Consider the following 22,121-nt stretch of genomic DNA (forward strand, 5'->3'; position numbering starts at 1 on the left):
AGATATAAAGAATAACAGATTAAGGAGATGATATGGGTAATGAAAAGAGGTTTTTTGGGGGGTATTTTTTTAAAGTGGGAAGCCTTGGACATATTTGAAGGGAACAGGGAAAGAACCAATAGTTGGGAGGCAAGGGAAGGGTGGTGTAAGGAGACAAAAGGGGAGGGGCTGTAAACTGCTACAGAGGATGCAAAGGACTAGGATCAAAAGTGCATATACAGTGGCAAGCCATAGTAAAGAGAAGATCTTTAGAGTCTAGGAGAAAGGATGTTCTGAGATGAAAAGAACTACCTATCATGTGATGAGATTTGCAGTTTCATATATAATAATTTTTCCATTATTCATATATCCAAATGTTCACGTTCAATGGTGTTTGTCAAGTTCACAATATCAAATCTTTTTTTTTTTTATGGTGCCAATTTTAAATAGATTTTATTCTCCAAGACAATTGCATTTCCACTTGTTTACAGTACTGATAAAGTACAATGTTGTTCACTTCTCTCCCTCTGCATACATTCAAATATTCAGAATGCCCAGATTTAGACAGTAGATTAAATGTTACTTTTAAACTGCTACTGCCTTGGCTACAAATTTGAGTCCTTCAAGTTTTGGAAAGCTGTGTGGAATGCTCTTTCTGGGGTGTTTAGTCGACCTCTTCAATGGTGGGTCCAGAAGAAGCACCTCCAGATGGGGCTGTTCCACCCCGTGGGAACCCACCAGGCATGCCTCCTGGCATGCCCCCTGAACTGTGGTACAGCTTAGTAATAATGGGGTTTCAGACCACCTCCAATTCTTTCTGCTGAAGCTCAAATTCTTCCTTCTCAGAAGTCTGGTTCTTATCCAGCTGTTGATTATTTCATTACATTTGTCAAGGATCTTCTGTTTGTCTTCATCATTGATTTTGCCTTGCAGGTTTTCATCCTCTATGGTTGCTTTCATGTTGAAAGCATAAGATTCAAGAGAATTCTTGGAAGACACCTTGTCTCTCTGCTTTTCATCCTCAGCCTTGTGTTTATCAACCTCTCGGACCATACGTTCAATGTCTTTTTTGTTCAGATACCCTTTATCATTGGTGATGGTGATCTTGTTCTCCTTGCCTAGGCTCTTATCCACAGAAGAAACATTGAGGATGCCATTTGCATCAATGTCAAATGTTACTTCAATCTGAGGAACACCCCCGGATGCTGGAGGAATTCCTGTGAGCTCAAATTTGCCAAGCAGATTGTTATCCTTTGTCATTGCTCTCTCACCTTCATAAACCTGAATAAGCACACCAGGCTGGTTGTCCGAATAGGTGGTAAAGGTCTGTGTCTGCTTGGTGGGGATGGTGGTATTGTATTTGATCAGAACGGTCATAACTCCACCAGCAGTTTCAATTCCAAGGGAAAGAGGAGTGACATCCAACAACAGCAAGTCCCACACATTCTCAGGTTTATTTCCAGACAAAATGGCAGCCTGGACAGCTGCATCATAAGCAACAGCTTCATTGATACTCTTATTGAGCTCCTTGCCATTGAAGAAGTCTTGCAGAAGCTTCTGGATTTTGGGGGTTCGAGTGGATCTACCCACCAGGACGATGTCATGAATCTGAGACTTATCTAGCTTGGCATCTCTTAAGGCATTCTCCACAAGGTCCAGGGTGCTTTGGAAGAGATCAGCATTCAGCTCTTCAAAACGGGCTCGGGTGATTGATGTATAGAAGTCGATACCTTCATAGAGGGAATCAATCTCAATACAGGCCTGGGTACTGGAAGAGAGGGTACGCTTTGCATGTTCACAAGCAGTGCGGAGACAGCGAACAGCCCTCTTGTTCTCACTGATGTCCTTCTTGTGCTTTCGCGTGAACTCGGAAATGAAATGGTTGATCATTCAGTTATCAAAGTTCTCCCCACCCAAGTGGGTGTCCCCAGCTGTGGATTTGACCTCAAAGATGCCATCTGCAATGGTAAGAATGGAGACATCAAAAGTACCACCTCCAAGGTCAAAGATCAACACATTTCTCTCAGCACCAACCTTTTTGTCCAATCCATAAACAATAGCAGCAGCAGTTGTCTTATTGATGATTCGAAGCACACTGAGACCAGCTATGGTTCCAGCATCTTTGGTGGCCTGACGTTGGGAATCGTTGAAATATGCTGGTACTGTGACCACAGCATTCGTGAAAGTCTTCCCAAGGTAAGCTTCAGCAATTTCTTTCATCTTGGTCAAGACCATAGAAGATACTTCCTCTGGATAGAAACTTTTGGTCTCCCCTTGAATCTTAGGCCTGCCTGCATCATTCACCACCGTAAAAGGCCAATGCTTCATGTCTGACTGTACAACTGCATCATCAAATCTGCGACCAATCAGACGTTTGGCATCAAAAACTGTGTTGGTGGGGCTCATTGCAACTTGATTCTTTGCAGCATCACCAATTAAACATTCTGTGTTGGTGAAGGCGACATAGCTTGGGGTGGTCCTATTTCCTTGGTCATTAGCAATGATCTCCACTTTACCATGCTGGAAGACTCCCACACAGGAGTAAGTGGTTCCAAGATCAATGCCAACTGAGGGTCCCTTCAACATGGTTGCTGGGGAGTCAGGGGGTCGTAGCTGACCACTGTGGAGAGAGAAGGGCTGCTGCCGCACTGAGTCAATATCAAATCTATTAAATGCTACTGTCTCATAAGAAATAATGAGCATAAATTCTGAGAAGGTGAAATATGAAGAACAGGAATACCGTGCATAAAGACTGAACAATGTTGACAGAATACTGCATAATTGCAATAACTCTGCCTGGTCCTTGAGAACAATTGAGAAATGCAGCTCTTTTCATTCATGGCAAAGATGAAGGCCATTTGGTGTGGTATATACTGCCTATGTAAATAACAGAGGAAACCCCACAATTTATACATACCTACTGCCAGACACTGTCAATCTGTTCATTGGTTTCACCAATTTTTTTCTTCATATTTTTAAAAAAATTTGATTTAATGAGTTTTCAACTGATAAGAAAATATGTGGGATACATTCAGAAATTTAAAAAAGAAAGTGAAAACAACAGGAAACAACTTTAACCTAAAAGTACATGCAGATGTACTTCTTGGTTATAAAATACTATTTAGCTATAAAATACTTTTTAGCTATACTATTAAGCTATCAAGCAATAAATAAACATTTACTTAGCACTTACTATGTGTCAAGCACTGCACTAAGCACTAGGAATTAAAAAAGGGCAAAAAATAGTCCCTGTCCTCAAGTAGTCTAATAGGAGAGATGACATACAAATGATCACAGACAAAGCAAGCTATAACATAGGATAAAAAGTAAATAATTAATAGCGGGAAAGCACTGGAATTAGGAGGAGGTTAGAGAAGGTAGAATTTCAGTTGGGATTTAAAGGAAGCCATGGAGATCAGCAGTAAGAGTGGAGGAAGCAGAGTGTTCCAGGCATGGGGGGCAGCCAGTAAAAAAGGCCTGGAGTCAAGAGATGGTGTTTCTTGTTAATAGAAAAGCAAGGAAGCCAGTGTCACTGTATCAAAGAGTACATATGTTGAAGACTAAGGTGTAAAAAGAATGGAAAGATATAAGGGGAATTAAGTTCTGAAGGACTTTGAATGTTAAAGAGCATTTTGCATTTATCTTGGAGGCAATTTATCATCATTATTAGCTGCTTCATCATCATCATCAAATATTTAATAAATTACAAAGGATTCACTATACATGTACAGGGAGTTAAAAATGTTTGTGCACGAAGCAAACAGCCTGAGTTGTCAAGTCTTGATTATCAATTATCTGAAACCTAAGTTTTATGTCCTGCAAGTTCTACAACTGCAAAATCCCCAGTTAAACATCTCATTTCCCTCAGCCTGATTGGGCTGTACTGAACTCTCCTGAACCATAGAGACCAGAATCTTAAGAAGGGATGTCAAATATTTCATTTTCCTTTAAATCCACAATTATATCATCTCCTTGTTTATCTCTTTTCTCCTCACCTTCATCCATACGTAGTATTACTTAAAATAGGACAGAAAACACGCCTCTAGACTTCGTTTTCTTCCTATTCAGTAATATTGGATGCATCAATAAATATTCAGAAAATCCTTATAAACTTACTATCACTATCTTTCAAATGTTAACTTCTAAAAAATCATTTCAGTAGCAATACCTTTCTTCTCCTTTTTCTCTACACCTCTCTCCCTATTCCCAAACCCCCAGATGAAGATACTAGTTGGCAAATGGATATTGGAGATGGAATAAAGTGAGACATCAAATAACTTACTTGAAATCCATCTCTTACCTTCTGTACTTAGCCCTGGACTTGACGTGAACTTGGCTACATCAACAATTTTTACTGCAAATTGTTGCCCAGTTTCTCTGTTGATACATCGCCGTACAACACTGAAGGGGCCCCTATGAAAAGAAAGAGAGAAATCACATTTTCATGTATTGAATTTCCTAAACTCATGCACTCCCTTAAGTATCCTGCTATTGTTTTATGATGTTCTAACCTAATGGTCACAGCTAGAGTAATGTTATTGCCGGGGTTCTTTGGGAAGCCTCCAAATAGAAATGTTTTCATAATAAAACCCAAAGAGCTATTTTGAAAGCAATATTGCATCTTTTGTGCTTTAGTTGAATACTACATAAATAAATATATTAATCCATAAATTCAGAATACAAATAGCGAAATCTGTATCAAAAACAATTTTTCTAAATCTTAACTTTGCAAAAACAATCCTGATACCATTGTACACACATTGCACAAAACATTAATATTTTCTTAAAAAGAAATAAGTAAAACCCATAATTCTGTATACAGCATAATGGGCTAAAATTCAGCGATTATATTGAAAGTATTCCTTCCAAAATCTGATGGAGTTAAGGCAGAGATTCGTCTGAACTCTCCCGAATTCCCCTCCAAACAACTTTAAAATAATAACCCAAAACAAATTCTGGAGTGGCAAAACCAACAAGATGACATGGTACAATATTTTGCAGGTCAAGACAAATTAAAAGTTTGGCAGAGAAAATCCTGTTTCACTGTGGTGAGAGTGGAGGTCAATCCAGCACAGGCCATACCTAGGAAAGTCAGTAAGCAGGCCATGGGGGCTGCTGAATCAGCTGCAGTGGTCTCCAGAGCTCGGCCCACAGTCCAATAAATCAGGTGGACAATTGGTCAGCAGGATATTACAGAGGACCCTTCCCTGTCAGAATACAGGATTTTTCTTCATTGTTCATACACTGTTGCAGGTCTCAGTCCCAGGGCAAGAAAGAGCACTAACACATTAGATGGTGAAGACTCAGGAGAGCAAGGACCCTTGGTCACAGTTCCAGGGCAGCAAAGAATGCTTGTGATCTCTCACAGACCAGAGCAGGCCAGCAGAGCCATAATACACCTCTCTTTAGATCATACCACCTTGGAAGAACTGAAAAGTTAAAGAACCCCCAGAACTAGCTCTGAAAGCAATTGCACATAAAACCTGAAACTTGGGACAATGCTCCTTCCACCCCAAGAGCAGACATAAAATGAAGTTAAAGGTCAAGAAATGGGCTGAAGGGTGTGGAGCCAAGATGGCAGAACAGAAGCAGTAACTTTTCTAAGCTCCTTCATGAATTCCATCACTAAACTTTAAAAAGAGAATCTGAACTGATTTTGGAATGTCAGAATCCACTGGGAGACAGAGCCTGGCAGAATCCAACCCAAGAAAGTGCCCACGTAGGTCTGGGCAGGGGGAGCGCAGAATATGTGAGGGCTGCAGCAGCTCAGACTAGAGAACAGACTACAGAAGAGAGAGAAGGATCCCCAGCCTGCAGACTCACCCACCCCAAGGGAAATTCGCAGCCTTCTCACCAACTCACCACTGGAGGAGAGTATCCACAGGAGCCTTGTAAGACAGGGCTCAGAGCCCCCAGCAGAGACAGCAGCTTCTTCTGGGACTATCAGGCCCCAGCCTGGAAGTTTAGAAACTGCTTGCCTGACTTTCCAGAGCCTAGGATGGCAAAGTGAACTCTGCCTGCTCCCACCCCTCCTCCCCCAAGCTAGAAAATCCAGAGAAAAGTGTCCTACCCAGAGTGAAAACCCAAGACAGTGGGAGTCATTGAGAAGGGGTGTAACTGAGGCAGCAATGAGTCTGAAGAGAAGAGGGGGAGGGGTCCCAACAAGCCCTACCTCACCTGACAAGCAAAATCCTGCCAGAGCAGTAGCCCAGGGGAATAGACACAGAAATCTGGAGTAGCCAGACCACCCCTCCTCCACAGAGTACTCTGTGAACATCAGCATAACTTAACAGAAACACTGAGAGTAGCAAGGAGTCTGAAGAGAAGAGGGGGAGCGGTCCGAACAAGCTCTACCTCACCTGACAAGCAATATGAACTGGTCTCAAGCCCAAAAAGCATTCTTAGAGGAATTTAGGAAAGATTTTAAAGGCCTTATTAGGGAAGCAGTATACAAATTTAAATCTCCACTGACCAAATTGAAAAAAAGTTTCACTGAAGAAAACAAATCCTTAAAAAGTAATTAGAGAAAATACTTCACTAAAACAGGACCTTCAAAAACTAACCGAAGGGAATAATTCACTAAAACATAGATTTAGTCAAATTGAAGTTCAGGTCTCTATGATGTTCCAAGAGTCAATCACACAAAACACGAAGACTGAAAAATTGGAAGAAAGTGTAAAATATCTCACTGGCAAAATAACTGACCTACAGAACAGATTCAGGAGAGGTAATTATTGGCCTACCGGAGAGCCATGATGAAAAAAGCAACCTGGACAACATCCTCCAAGAGATTGTCAAAGAAAACTGTCCTCAAGTCCTGGAATCAGAAGATAAAATAGTTATCCAAAGAATTCACTGGACTGAGAGGCAGGCACGGAAGGCATGGACAGCAGAGGCAGGCCTGGAAGGGGCCTGATCAACTAATCAACAAAGAGGGCAAGTCTTCCCACCAACCACAAGGTCCACTACCAGGTCATTTACCAAAGGGCTGGAACTGGAAAGACCAAGGTAAGAAGCAAATACAGGTCCTGGACAGCAAACACTCCTGGGGCTACCACTTCATAGCCCAGAAATTTAAAAAAAAAAAGCCCCTTTCAGGACCTCCAAAGTCCAGAATGACAGAGTGAAGCTCACTTGCTCCAAACCCCACCTCTGACCCTGAAAACATAGTAACTCTTGCACCAGGGCAAAACGCTCAACACTAAAGGCTTGGGATCCTAGAGAAAGGGCATAGCTAGGACCCTGCCTCAAAAAGCAGACTACAAAGACTCTGGAGTCCTACTATCCTCAGAGGGAGGAACCAACTTCAGAAGGAGACAATGTGGACTACACACCCAAAGATGAAACTTCAACCAGGAATGGGTCCAAAGCACAGAAGGCTCTCCTAGATGAGATCAAAAGGAACTTTGAAAACAAAATGAGAGAGATAGAAGACAAAATGAATAATTCTCTCAAAACCAAAATAGCAGAATTAGAAAAACATTATAATGAGGAAAACATCTCTCTAAAAAGAAAAGTGTATGATATGGAAAAGGAGCTCCAAAACTTAACCAAGGAAAATGATTTGCTAAAAACTAGAATTAACCAAATGGAAACAAATAACTCTATGAGGAACCAAGAATTAGTCAAGCAAAACAACAAAAATGAAAAATTAGAAAAAGAGGTACCTCAAACAAAAAATAACTGACCTGGAAAACAGATCCAGGAGAGATAATCTGAGAATCATAGGCCTACCAGGAAATCATGATGAAAAAATGAGCCTGAACAACATTCTTCAAGAGCCCATTAAGGAATACTGCCCTGAGATACTAGAACCTGAAGGTAAAATAGAAATTGAGAGAATCCACCGGACACCTACTGAAAGAGATCCCAAACTGAAAAGTCCACGAAATGTTGTGGCCAAAATCAAGAACTACCAGATAAAAGAGAAAATACTGCAAGTGGCCAGAAAGAAACAATTCAAATATTGAGGGTCCACAGTGAGGATTGCACAGGATTTGGCAGCCTCTACACTGAAAGATCAGAGGTAGTGGAATACAATTTTCTGGAAGGCAAAAGAGCTCGGGTTACAATCAAGGATCACATATCCAGCAAGACTGAGCATATTCTTCCAGGCAAAGAGATGGTCATTCAACGATATAACAGAGTTTCAGACCTTATTGATAAAAAAAGCCAGAATTCAATGGAAAATTCAACCTCCAATTACAACTTAGAAAGGTGAACAAGGAGAACACACACACACACACACCCGGCTATTTGATAAGAGCAAACTGGTTATAGACAAGTAGAGGGTATAACTAAAAAATAAACAAAATGACGATTTAAAAAAATCTTATTAAGGGCTACAAAGGGACTGCAATGGAAGAAAGGGAATGGATGAAGTGGAAAAGGGTATATTATGCCACACATAGAGGCATAAAACCTGTATAGCAGAGGAAAAAAAGGGAGGGAGTTGGGTAGCATATGAGCTTTTCCCTCAATGGTTCTGGTACAAGGAGGGAATGACAACCAGTTAAACAGAGGACTCTATGGAGAAAAAATGCAAAAAGTATCATTTTAGAGGGAAAGAGGGGAGGGAGAGGAGCTTCACATGAGATTTGTTCCTGTCACTCTTGGTGTAAAGAAGAAATAGCATACTTCATTAAGTATAAAAATATCCTACAGGCAGTAGGAGGGGGAAAGAGTTACAAAAGAGGGGTGGGAGTGGTTTGTAGGAAAGGAAGTAGTAAAAGGAAAGGGGAGGAAAAGGGAGGGGGTCTAAAAAGGAACACTGAGGGAGGTGGTGCTGAAAAGGAAAACTATTAAGGGGAGAAGGGGAAAGGGAGGGAAAATATGAACATTGACAGGGAGAGGAATAGGATGGAGGGAAAGAAACAGATAACAATCATAACTGTAAATGTGAATGGAATGAACTCTCCCATAAAATGGAGATGGAAAAAGGAATGGATTAGAAATCATAATCCTACAATATGCTGCTTACTAGAAACAAATCTGAAACAGAGGGATACACACAAGGTAAAGATAAAAGGTTGGAATAAAATATATCATGACTCAGCTACAGTAAAAAAAAAAAGCAGGGGAAGCAATCCTTATCTCAGATAAAGCAAAAGCAAAAATTGACCTGATTAAAAGAGAAAAAAGGAAACTATATCCTGTTAAAAGGCACCATCGAGAATGAAGCAATATCATTACTTAACATATAGGCACAAAGTGGTGTAGCATCCAAATTCCTAGAGGAGAAGGTAAAGGAATTAGAGGAAGAAATAGATAGCAAAACTATACTAGTGGGGGACCTTAATCTCCCCCTCTCTGAACTTGATAAATCCAACCTCAAAATAAACAAGAAAGAAGTTAAGGAGGTGAACAGGATTTTAGAGAGGGTAGGTATGATAGATCTCTGGAGAAAACTGAATGGGGATAAAAAGGAATATGCTTTCTTCTCAGCAGTTCATGGCACACACTCAAAAATTGACCATGTTTTAGGGCATAAAAACCTCACAATTCTATGCAGTAAGGCAGAAATATTAAATGCATCCTTCTCAGATCATGATGCAATAAAAATTATATGCAATAAAGGGCCAGGGAAAGACAGACTAAAAACTAATTGGAAATCAAACAATTTAATCCTAAAGTATGAGTGGGTCAAACAAAAAATTATATAAACAATCAATAATTTCATCCAAGAGAATGATAATAATGAGACAACATACCAAAATCTGTGGGATGCATTAAAGGCAGTTCTTAGGGGAAATTTTATATCCTTGAGTGCATACATGATTAAATTAGAGAAAAGGGAGCTCAAGGAATTGGGCATACAATTAAAAAACCAAGGAAAAGAACAAATTGAAAATCCCCAATTAAATACCAAATTAGAAATACTGAAGACAAAAGGAGAGATTAATAAAATTGAAATTAACAAAACTGAATTAATAAATGAAACCAAGAGCTGGTTTTATAAAAAACCAACAAAACTGATAGACCCTTAGTGGATATGATAAAAAAAAGAAGAAAACCAAATTATGAGTATCAAAAATGAAAAGGGGGAATCTACCTCCAATGAAGAGGAAATCAAAACAATAAATAGGAATTATTTTTCCCAATTGTATGCACATAAATTTGACAATCTTAGGGAAATGGATGAATATTTACAAACATAAAAGTTGCCCAGATTAATTGAAGAGGAAGTAAATTACTTAAATAATCGCATCTCAGAAAAAGAAATTGAACAAGCCATTAGTCAACTACCTAGGAAAAAATCTCCAGGGCCAGAGGGATTCACTAGTGAATTCTATCAAACATTTAAAAAACAATTGATTCCAATACTCTACAAACTATTTGGGAAAATTAGTGAAGAAGGAGTCCTACCAAATTCTTTTTATGACACAAATATGGTACTGATACCTAAATTGGGAAGAGATAAAACAGAGAAAGAAAATTATAGACCAATCTCCCTCATGAATATAGATGCAAAAATTCTAAATAAAATACTAGCAAAAAGACTACAGCAACTTATCTCAAGAATAATACACTTTGATCAGGTAGGATTTATTCCAGGAATGCAAGGATGGTATAATATTAGGAAAACCATCAGTATAATTGATCATATCAAAAATAAAACTAGCAGAAACCACATGATTATCTCAACAGATGCAGAAAAGGCTTTTGAAAAATACAACATCCATTCCTATTAAAAACATTAGAAAGTATAGGAATAAATGGAGCCTTCCTTAAAATAATAGGTAGCATCTATTTAAAGCCATCAGCAAGTATTATATTTAATGGGGAGAAGCTAGAAGCATTTCCCATAAGATCAGGGGTGAAACAAGGGTGTCCACTATCAACCCTCTTATTCAATCTGGTACTAGAAATGTTAGCAGTAGCAATTAGAGAAGAAAAAGAAATCAAAGGAATCAAGTTAGGCAAAGAAGAGACCAAGCTATCACTCTTTGCAGATGATATGATGATATACTTAGAGAATCCTAGAGAATCAAGTAAAAAACTACTTGAGACAATAAATAAATTTGGCAAAGTTGCAGGATATAAAATAAACCCACATAAATCCTCTGCATTCCTATAAATTTCCAATGAAATTCAACAGCAAGAGATAGAAAGAGAAATCCCATTTAAAGTTACTGTAGACATTATAAAATATTTGGGAATCTACCTGCCAAAACAAACCCAGGACCTGTATGACCATTACTACAAAACACTTTTCACACAAATAAAGTCAGATCTAACTAACTGGAAAAATATCAATTGCTCATGGCTGGGTCGCGCTAATATAATAAAAATGACAATTTTACCTAAATTAAATTATATATTTAGTGCCATACCAATTAATTTACCAAAAAACTACTTTATAGAGCTAGAAAAAATAGTAACAAAATTCATTTGGAAGAAAAAACGGTCCAGAATATCAAGGGAATTAATGAAAAGAAATGCTATGGAAGGTGGACTAGCTATACCAGATTCCAATCTATATTATAAAGCAGCAGTCATCAAAACTACTTGGTACTGGCTTAGGAATAAAGGAGTGGATCAATGGAATAGATTAGGCACATGAGATTCAGAAGTCAATGACTATAGTAATCTATTATTTGATAAAACCCCAGACTCTGGTTTTTGGGATAAGAACTCACTATTTGACAAAAACTGCTGGGAAAACTGGAATACAGTATGGCAGAAACTGGGCATAGAACATTATCTAACACCATATACCAAAATCAAGTCTAAATGGGTGCATAAGCTAGGTATAAAAGGTTGATACCGTAAGCAGTCTCCTAAAACAAAGAATAGTTTACCTATCAGACTTGTGGAGAGGGAAAGACTTTATGACTAAACAAGAATTAGAAAATAATATAAAATGTAAAATGGATAATTTTGACTACATGAAATTGAAAATATTCTGTACAAACAAAGCCAATGTACCCAAGTTTAAGAGGGAGGTGGGAAATTGGGAAAGAATCTTTACAACCTATGTCTCTGACAAAGGACTCATTTCTAAAATATACAGAGAACTGAGTCAAATTTATAAGAATACAAGTCATTCCCCAATTGATAAATGGTCAAAGGATATGAACAGGCAGTTTTCAGAGAAAGAAATTAAAGATATCTATAAGCAAATGAAGAAATGCTGTAATTCACTATTGATCAGAGAAATGCAAATCAAAACAACTCTGAGGTACCACATCTCACCAGTCAGATTGTCTAAGATGACAAAACAAGAAAATAACAAATGCTGGAGAAGATATGGGCAAATTGGAACACTAATGCATTGCTGGTGGAGTTGTGAACTGATCCAGCTTTTTTGGAGAGCAATCTGGAATTATGCCCAAAGGGCTATAAATACTTTCATACCCTTTGATCCAGCAATACCACTCCTAGGGTTATATATCCCAAAGAGATCATAGAAATGCGAGAAAGATCCATATGTACAAAAATGTTTATAGCAGCTCTTTTTGTGGTAGCAAAAAATTGGAAATTAAAGGGGTGCCCATTAATTGGGGAATGGCTGAACAAGTTATGGTATATGCATGCTATGTAATACTATTGTGCTATAAGAAATGAGGAGCAGACGGTCTTCATATTTACCTGGAGAGGCTTAAAAGAACTGATGCTGAGTGAGAAGAGTAGAAGCAGGAGAAATTTGTACACAATTACAGACACAACATATGTGTGATAACCAACTTTGATAGACTGGACTCTTCTCAGCAATGCAGTGATATATGTCAATCTCAAAAGACTCATGATGGAGAGAAATATGTGCATCCAGAGAAAAAACTAGAAAGAACTAAATTTATATCCAGGTGGAAGCAAAATACCTGATCTTTTTCCTTCTCTTATTTGGTTTTATGTCCTCTTTACCATTTTTCATTCCAGCTGGTACAATCTGTCCTTATAACCTGACTAATGTATAATGTGAAAGTATTTACAGTTCCTATACTTGACTATATGCCGCCATGGGGGGAAGGGGAGGGAGGGGGACAAAATGTGAAACTCAAGGAATTGTGGAATTGAATCCAGTAAACTAAAAGGAAACAAATTAATTTTAAAAAATTAAAAAAAAATACAATTGGGAAATGTTTAACAAAATTAAAAGGCAATAAAACATAAAAAAAAAAGAATTCACCAGACTCCCCCTGAAAAAGCTCCCAAATTGAAAACTCCAAGAAATATAATAGCCAAATTCCAGATTTACAAGATTAAGGAGAAAATACTGCAAGCAGCCAAAAACAATTCAAATATGGAACTACAGTAAGGATCACATAGGACCTAGCAGCTTCTACATTAAAAGATCAGAGGAATTGTAATTGGATATTTCGTAGGGCAAAAGAGCTATGACTGCAACCCAGGATTAACTACCTGGCAAAACTGAGCATAATCTTTCAGGCAAGGAGGTGGTCATTTAATGAAATAAGGGACTTCCAGACTTTCCTGATGAAAAAGCCAGAGCTCAATGGAAAATGTCATCTCCAATTACAAGACTCAAGAAAGACATAAAAAGGAAAACACACACTCAAACATACACATATGTGCACACGCACACCCATGTAAACATGCACACAACTTGGGATGCAATAAGAGAAAAATATTCACATCCCTATATGAGAAGCTGATAACTGTCAATATCAAAATTTAGATGATTATCATGACCCTTAAAAGGTTTATACATAGATAGCGGATATGGATATAAATGAACTAACCTGATGATAAAAGAAAAAAAAACCTTATAAAGGGGGTCAAAGGGACTGCAATGGGATAAAAGGAAAGGAGCAGACAGAAAAGGTAAATTTATGCCATACAAAGAGGCATAAAAACATACTATAGTAGAGGGGAAGGAAAGAAGGAGAGGAACATCATTTAAACATTATTCTTACTGTTTCTAGTTCAAAGAGGGATCGACATAATCAGTTAAGTTTAAGAATTCTAATGTGAAAAGATGCGAAAACTCATTAAATACAGGGAAAGGAGGGAGGGAGAGGAGCACTGTATGAAATTTATTCTCATTGGTTTGGTGTCAAAGGGGGAATAAAATACTCTGATAAGTATAAAAATCTATTGTGTCCTACAGGAAGTAGGAGGGTAAGGGAGGGATAAAAAGGGGGAGATTAGAGGGGAGGAAAATAGTAGTAAGGGGAGAGAGTAGGAAAAGGGTGGGGGGGAGGGGTTACCTGGAGGAAACACCGAAGGAGGTAGTGGTCAAAAGAAAAATCCTCAAGGAGGGGAAGGGAGAAGGAAGAAACAAAATCATAAGCAGGAGAGGGAATAGGATGGAGGGGAATGGACAGATAGTTATCATTACTGTAAATGTGAATGGGATGAACTCTCCCTTAAAACAGAGGAGGATAGCAGAATGGATTAAAAACCATAATTCTACAATATGCTCTGAAACAAAGGGATATCCACAGGGTAAAGGTAAAAGGCTGGAGAATATATTATGCCTCAGATAAAGTAAAAAAAAAAAAAAGCAGGGGTAGAAATCCTTATCTCAGATAAAGCAAAAGCAAAAATTGATCTAATTAAAAAAGATAAGGAAAGAAACTATATCTTGCTAAAAGGCACCATCCAGAATGAAGAAATATCATTACTTAAAACATATGCACCAAGTGGTATAGCATCCAAATTCCTGGAGGAGAAGTTAAGGAATTAGAGGGAGAAATAGACAGCAAAACTACACTAGTGGGGGACCTTAATCTCCCCCTCTCTGAACTTGATAAATCTAACCTCAAAATAAACAAGAAAGAAGTTAAGGAGATGAACAGGATTTTAGAGAGGGTAGGTATGATAGGTCTCTGGAGAAAACTGAATGGGGATAAAAAGGAATATGCTTTCTTCTCAGTGGTTCATGGCACATACTCAGAAACTGACCATGTTCTAGGGCATAAAAACCTCACAATTCTATGCAGTAAGGCAGAAATATTAAATGCATCCTTCTCAGATCATGATGCAATAAAAATTATATGCAATAAAGGACCATGGAAAGACAGATTGAAAACTAACTGGAAATTAAACAATTTAATCCTAAAGGATGAGTGGGTCAAATTAAAAATTGTAGAAATAATCAGTAATTTCATTCAAGAGAATGACAATAATGAGACAACATACCAAAATTTCTGGGATGCATTAAAGGCAGTTCTTAAGGGAAGTTTTATATCCCTGAGTGCATACATGATTAAATTAGAGAAAAGGGAGGTCAATGAATTGGGCATGCAATTGAAAAACCTAGAAAAAGAACAAATTGAAAATCCCCAATTAAATACTAAATTAGAAATATTGAAAATCCAAGGAGAAATTAATAAAATTGAAATTAAGAAAACTATTGAATTAATAAAACTAAGAGCTGCTTTTATGAAAAAAAAAACAAAAACAAATTGATAGACCCTTAGTCAATATTAGGAAAAAAAAAGTGGAAAACCAAATTATGAGTATCAAAGATGAAGTGTGAATCTACCTCCAATGAAGAGGAAATAAAAACAATCATTAGGAATTATTTTTCTGAATTTTATGCACATAAATTTGACAATCTTGGGGAAAAGGATGAATATTTACAAAAATACAAGTTGCCCAGATTAACTGAAGAGGAAGTAAATTACTTAAATAACTCCATCTCAGAAAAAGAAATTGAACAAGCCATCAGTCAACTCCCTAGGAAAAAAACTGCAGGGCCAGATGGATTTACTAGTGAATTGTATCAAACATTTAAAGAATAACTGATTCCAATACTCTACAAACTATTAGGGAGAATTAGTGAAGAATGAGTCCTACCAAATTTTTTTAATGACACAAATATGGTACTGATACCTAAATCGGGAAGAGATAAAACAGAGAGAGAAAATTATAGACCAATCTCCCTTATGAATATAGGTGCAAAAATTTTAAATAAAATTTTAGCAAAAAGACTACAGCAACTTGTCTCAAGAATAATACACTTTGATCAGGTAGGATTTATTCCAGGAATGCAAGGATCATTGAATATTAGAAAAACCATCAGTATAATTGATCATATAGACAATAAAACTAGCAGAAACCACATGATTTTCTCAATAGATGCAGAAAAGGCTTTTGAAAAAATACAACATCCATTCCTATTAAAAACACTAGACAATGTAGGAATAAATGGAGCCTTCTTTAAAATAATAGGTAGCATCTACTTAAAGCCATCAGCAAATATTTTATGTAATGGGGAGAAGCTAGAAGCATTTCCCATAAGATCAGGGGTGAAACGAGGGGTGTCCACTATCACCCTTCTTATTCAATCTGGTACTAGAAATGTTAGCAGTAGCAATTAGAGAAGAAAAAGAAATCAAAGGAATCAAATCAGGCAAAGTAGCAGATGATATGATCAAATACTTAGAGAATCCTAGAGAATCAAGTAAAAAACTACTTGAGACAATAAATAAATCTGGCAAAGTTGCAGGATATAAAATAAACCCACATTAATCCTTGGAATTCCTACATATTTCCAATGAAATTCAACAGCAAGAGATAGAAAGAGAAATCCCATTTAAAGTTAATGTGGACATTATAAAATATTTGGGAATCTACCTGCCAAAACAAACCCCAGACCTATATGATCACAACTACAAAACACTTTTCACACAAATAAAGTCAGATCTAACTAATTGTAAAAACATCAATTGCTCATGGCTCGGTCGAGCTAATATAATAAAAATGACAATTTTACCTAAATTAAATAATATATTTAGTGCCATACCAATAAATTTGCCAAAAAACTATAGAGCTAGAAAAAAGCAAAATTCATTTGGAAGAATAAACGGTCCAGAATATCAAGGGAATTAATGAAAAGAAATACTAGCGAAAATGGACTAGCTATAGCAGATTTCATTGTGTATTATAAAACAGCAGTCATCAAAACTACTTGGCACTGGCTGAGGAATAGAGTAGTGGATCAATGGAATAGATTAGGCATACAAGATTCAGCAGTCAATGACTACAGGAATCTATTGTTTGATAAACCCCAAGACCCTAGTTTTGGGGATAAGAACTCACTATTTGACAAAAACTGCTGGATAAACTGGAATATAGTATGGCAGAAACTGGGCATAGACCATTGTATCAGCAATGCCATATTCACAATGCCTATAGAGATTACAAATATGCTGATATAATTATCCATCACAAAATACATCAGGTTTGCCATTTGGGGAAATAAACTAGAAAATTTATTAAGATACCAAAAGACTGAGTCCCAAAACCAGAAAGTGAAAGCCATCAGAGTAGTTATGATATTGGCACAGGTAGATAAAGTAGAAAGCACCCACATTTTCAAGCCTTTAAAACAGAACAGGCTACCTCAGGCAAAGGTCCTCCTCTCCCCACTCACAGCAACCACCCAGCGTCCTGGAAGAGCGCTCCCAGCAGCTCCGGCCCCTGGCAGTCCTCAGCAGGAGTCTTAACTCAAAAAAAAAAAAAAAAAAAGGCAACTGCCACCAACTGCCAACCGCAGGACCGTTAGCTCGGCTTTTCACTTTCTCTTGCTCTGCTATGTCAGCACGTCCATGGGGCATGGGAGATCTTTAAATCCCATAACCCTTACAACCATTATGTAACACCATATACCAATCTAAATTGGTGTATGATCTAGGTATAAAGGTTGATACTGTAAGCAGTCTCCTAAAACAAGGAATAGTTTACCTGTCAGATTTGTGGAGAGGGAAAGACTTTATGAATAGACAAGAATTAGAGAGCATTACAAAATGAAAAATGGTTAATTTTTATTACATTAAATTGAAAAGCTTCTGTACAAACAAAGCCAATGTAACCAAGATTAAGATTAAGGTGGGAAATTTGGAAAGAATTTTTACAACCTAAGTCTCTGATAAAGGACTCATTTCTAAAATATACAGAAAATTTAATCAAATCTATAAGAATACAAGTCCTTCCCCAATTGATAAATGGTCAAAGGATATGAACAGGCAATTTTCAGAGAAAGAAATTAAAGATATCTATAAGCACATGAAGAAATGATCTAAATCACTATTGATTAGGAAATTCAAATCAAAACAACTCTGAGGTACCACATCTCACCAGTCAGATTGGCTAAGATGACAAAACAGGAAGATGACAAATGCTGGAGAGGATGTGGGCAAATTGGAACACTAATGCATTGCCGGTGGAGTTGTGAACTGATCCAACCTTTCTGGAGAGCAACCTGGAATTATGCCCAAAGGGCTATAAATAATTCCATACCCTTTGACCCAGCAAAACCACGTCTAGGGTTATATCCCAAAGAGATCACAGAAGTTGGAGATAGACCTGTATGTACAAAAATATTTATAGCAGCTCTTTTTGTGGTAGCAAAGAATTGGAAATTAAGGGGGTGCCCATCAATTGGGGAATGGCTGAACAAGTTGTGGTATATGCATGCTATGGAATACTATTTTGCTATAAGAAATGAGGAGCAGATGGACTTCACATTTACCTGGAGAGGCTTATACGAACTGATGCTGAGTGAGAAGATTAGAACCAGGAGAAATTGTACACAATTACAGACATAATGTATGTGTGATGACCAACTTTGATAGACTGGACTCTTCTCAGCAATGCAGTGATATAAGTCAATGCCAAAAGACTCATGATGGAGAGAGATGTCTACATCCAGAGAAAGAACAAGAAAGAACTGAGTTTGTATCCAGATTGAAGCAAACTAGCTGATCTTTTCCCTTTTCTTGTTTGGTTTTATGTCCTCTTCACCATTTTTCATTCCATGTGACACAATCCGTCTTTGTAACCTGACTAATGTCTAATGCGAAAGTATTTACAGATCCTATACTTTACTGTATGATGCCATGGGGGGGGGGGAGGTGTCAGAATGTGAAACTCAAGGAATTGTGGAATTGAATCTTGTAAACTGAAAGAAAACAAACTAATTAAAGAAAAACTTACCAAAAAAAAAAAAATGGGCTGAAAAATGTGTAAACAACAAAATACACACCTGACCATTTATAGTTACTATGGTAACAGAGAAGGTCAAAACACAAACTCAAAAAAAAGTCAAAATAGCCATAAGCAAAGCCTCAGGGAAAAATGCAATTTGGTCTGTACCCAACATAAATTCCTGGAACAGCTCAAAAAGCATTTTCAAAATCAAATAAGAGAGATAGAGGAAAAACTGGAAAATAAAAATGACAGTGATAAAATCATGAAAAAGAGTCAACAGCTTGGTAAAGGTGGTACACAGACACAGACACACACACACACACACACACACACAAACTTAAGAAAATAACACCTTAAAAAAAAGAATAATAGGCCAAATGGTAAAAGCACAAAAAGACAATAACACTTTTAAAAAACAAAACAGGCCAAATGGTAAAAAAAAAAAATAAGCACAAAAATCCAATGAAGAGAAGAACTCCTTAAAAAGCAGAACTGACCAAATGGAAAAGGAAGTTCAAAAGCTCACTGAAGAAAATCACTTGTGGGCAGAGCCAAGATATAAGAATAAAAACAGGGATTTGCTTGAGCTCACCCCCAAACCCCTCAAAATACCTGCAAAAAATTACTCTAAATAAATTCTAGATCTGCAAATCCCACAAAATGACTGTATGAAATACAACTCTAGCCCAACAAGCCTAGAAGATCAACAGGAAGGATATATTGCACTGGGCTGGGAGTGGAGTGCAGTACTGTGTGGCCTGTGCCAGCATGATGAGGCAGAGCAGGCCTAAGTGAACTAAACTGATGGCAGCTGTGGCAATTTCCAGACTTCTCAGCCCAGACACCCCGGGAACAGCGTGAAAGGTCAATGGGGGGAACTAGCTCCCCAGCTCTGTGGCTGCAGGGGTGGTGGCAGCAGTGGCTGCTTCCAGTGCTCTGTGTCCACAGAAGAAGGGGGATCCAGGTGGCTGATACAAAACCCCAGAAGCCTAGGAAAGTATACTCACAACCATACCCACCCCTACCACCATCCCCACTGGAAGCAGAGAGTCCTGCCTTGACAGAGAGTTAGGAAATCAAGTATCTGGCTGGAAAAACAGCGTAAAAAATGTCAGACTACAGAATCTTACTTTGATGACAAAGAAGAACAGAAGAAGACCACAAATTCAAAGCTCCTACATCAAACGCCTCCAAGAAAAATATGAATTGATCACAGCCCATGCAAGAGTTCAAAAAGGATTTATAAAATCAGGTAAGAGAATCAGAGGAAAAACTGGGAAGAAAAATGAGAATGATGCAAGAAAATCATGAAAAACAAGCCAACAGTCTGCTAAAGGAGACCCCCAAAAATAGTGAAGAAAATAACACCTTAAAAAATAGACTAATGCAAATGGAAAAAGAGGTAAAAAAAAAAAAATCACTGAGAAGAATGCCTTAAAAAGCAGTGTTGGCCAAATGGAAAAGGAAGTCCAAAAGCTCACTGAAGAAAATAATTACTTAAAAATTAGAATGGAGCAAATGGAAGCTAATGAGTTTAAGAGATAAAAAAATTATAAAACAGAATCAAAAGAATGAAAAAATAGAAGACAATGTGAAATATCTTATTGGAAAAACCACTGACTTGGAAAATAGATACAGGAGAGATGATTTAAAAATTACTGAACCACCTGAAATCCATGATCAAAAAAAAGAGCCTAGAAATCATCCTTCAAGAAACTGTCAAGGAAAACTGCCCTGATACTCTAGAACCACAGGGTAAAATAGAAATTGAAAGAATCCACTGATAACCTCTTTAAAGAGATCCCAAAAGGGAAATTCCAAGGAATATTGTAGCCAAATTCTAGAGTTCCAGATCATGGAGAAAATATTACAAACAGCCAGAAAGAAACAATTAGAGTATTGTGGAAATACAATCAGGATAACACAAGACTAGCAGCTTCTACACTAAGGGATTGAAGGACTTGAAATATGATATTCCAGAAGTTAGAGGAGCTAGAATTAAAACCAAGAATCACGTACCCAGCAAGATCCAGTATAATACTTCAGGGGAAAAAAAATGGACATTTAATGAAAGAGAGGAATTTCAAACATTCTTGCAGAAAAGACCAGAGATGAATAGAAAATCTGACTTTCAAATTCAAGACTCAAGAGAAGCATGAAAAGGTAAACAGGAAAGAGAAATCAAAAGGGACTTATTAAAGTTGAACTGTTTACATTCCTAAATGAAAAGATAATATTTATAACTCATGAGACCTTTCTCAGTATTAGGATAGTTGGAGGAAATAGATAGGTAGGTAGGTAGGTAGATAGACAGACAGACAGACAGATGGATGGATAGATGGATGGCACAGGGTAAGTTGAATAGGAAATTTTTATCTAAAAAATAAAATTAAAAGGTGAGAGAGGGAATATATTGGGAGAAGGAGAAAGGAAGACATAGAATGGGGTAAATTATGTCACATAAAATAGGCAAGGAAAAGGTTTCACAATAGAGGGAAACGGGGGGGGAGGGGTGAGAGAGAATGAATGAACCTTACTCTCATCGGATTTGCTTAGGGAGAGAATAACACACTCATTTGGGTATCTTACACTACAGGAAAGTAAGCAGGAAAGGAGAGAAGGGGGGTAGTATGATAGCAGCAAGGGCAGACTGGGGAATGGGGTACTCAGAAGCAAACACTTTTTTGAAAAGGGACAAGGTCACAGGAGAAAATAGAATAAATGGGGGGAGTGGGATAGGATGGAGGGAAATATAGTTAATCTTTCACAACATGACTATTATGGAAGTATTTCGCATAACTATACATGTATAACCTGTGCAGAATTGCTTGACTTCTCAGTGAGGGTGGGTGGGGAGGGAAGAAGGGAGAGAATTTGTAAATCAAAGTTTTAAAAACAAATGTTAAAAATTGTTTTTACATGCAACTAGGAAATAAGATATACACACAAAGGGGTAGAGAAATCTATCTTGCCCCACAAGAAAATAAGGGGGAATGGGATAAGAGGTGGGTGGGGTGTGGTATAAGGGAGGACAGACTGGAGGAAAGGGCAATCAGAATGCATGCCATCTTGGGGTGGGAGGAGGGGAGAAATGGGGCGAAAATTCACAACTCAAAATCTTGTGGAAATGAATGTTGAAAACTAAAAATAAATAAATTATTTAATTTAAAAAAGAGAGAAAAGAAAATCACTTCTTAAAAATTATAATTGTGTAACTGGAAGCTAATGACTCCATGAGACAT

The 22,121-nt window shown here is 37.6% G+C and overlaps 1 protein-coding gene and 1 pseudogene across 12 annotated transcripts in view; both read right to left on the bottom strand.

The window, feature by feature from the left end:
* The window catches only part of CASK (calcium/calmodulin dependent serine protein kinase), a 490,128-nt gene that overhangs the window by 341,285 nt on the left and 126,722 nt on the right, over positions 1-22,121 (bottom strand). For 6 of the 12 annotated variants that reach the window (XM_069065724.1, XM_069065722.1, XM_069065718.1 and 3 more), the window contains exon 2: positions 4,280-4,392. The exons of 1 other annotated variant lie outside the window; for it this stretch is intronic. In XM_069065724.1, the coding sequence (XP_068921825.1) occupies positions 4,280-4,392 (113 nt within the window). Of the gene's footprint in view, positions 1-4,261; positions 4,393-22,121 lie in introns of all 12 variants that reach the window. 5 more of the 12 variants (XM_069065716.1, XM_069065715.1, XM_069065720.1 and 2 more) reach the window with 1 other exon arrangement.
* On the bottom strand, positions 644-4,253 carry LOC138144423 (heat shock cognate 71 kDa protein-like; annotated as a pseudogene).

Source organism: Petaurus breviceps, unplaced genomic scaffold (assembly GCF_028583685.1).
Source record: "Petaurus breviceps papuanus isolate PSGF00001 unplaced genomic scaffold, PetGlider_PUasm1.0 90700, whole genome shotgun sequence".
Taxonomy (NCBI): Eukaryota; Metazoa; Chordata; class Mammalia; order Diprotodontia; family Petauridae; genus Petaurus; species Petaurus breviceps.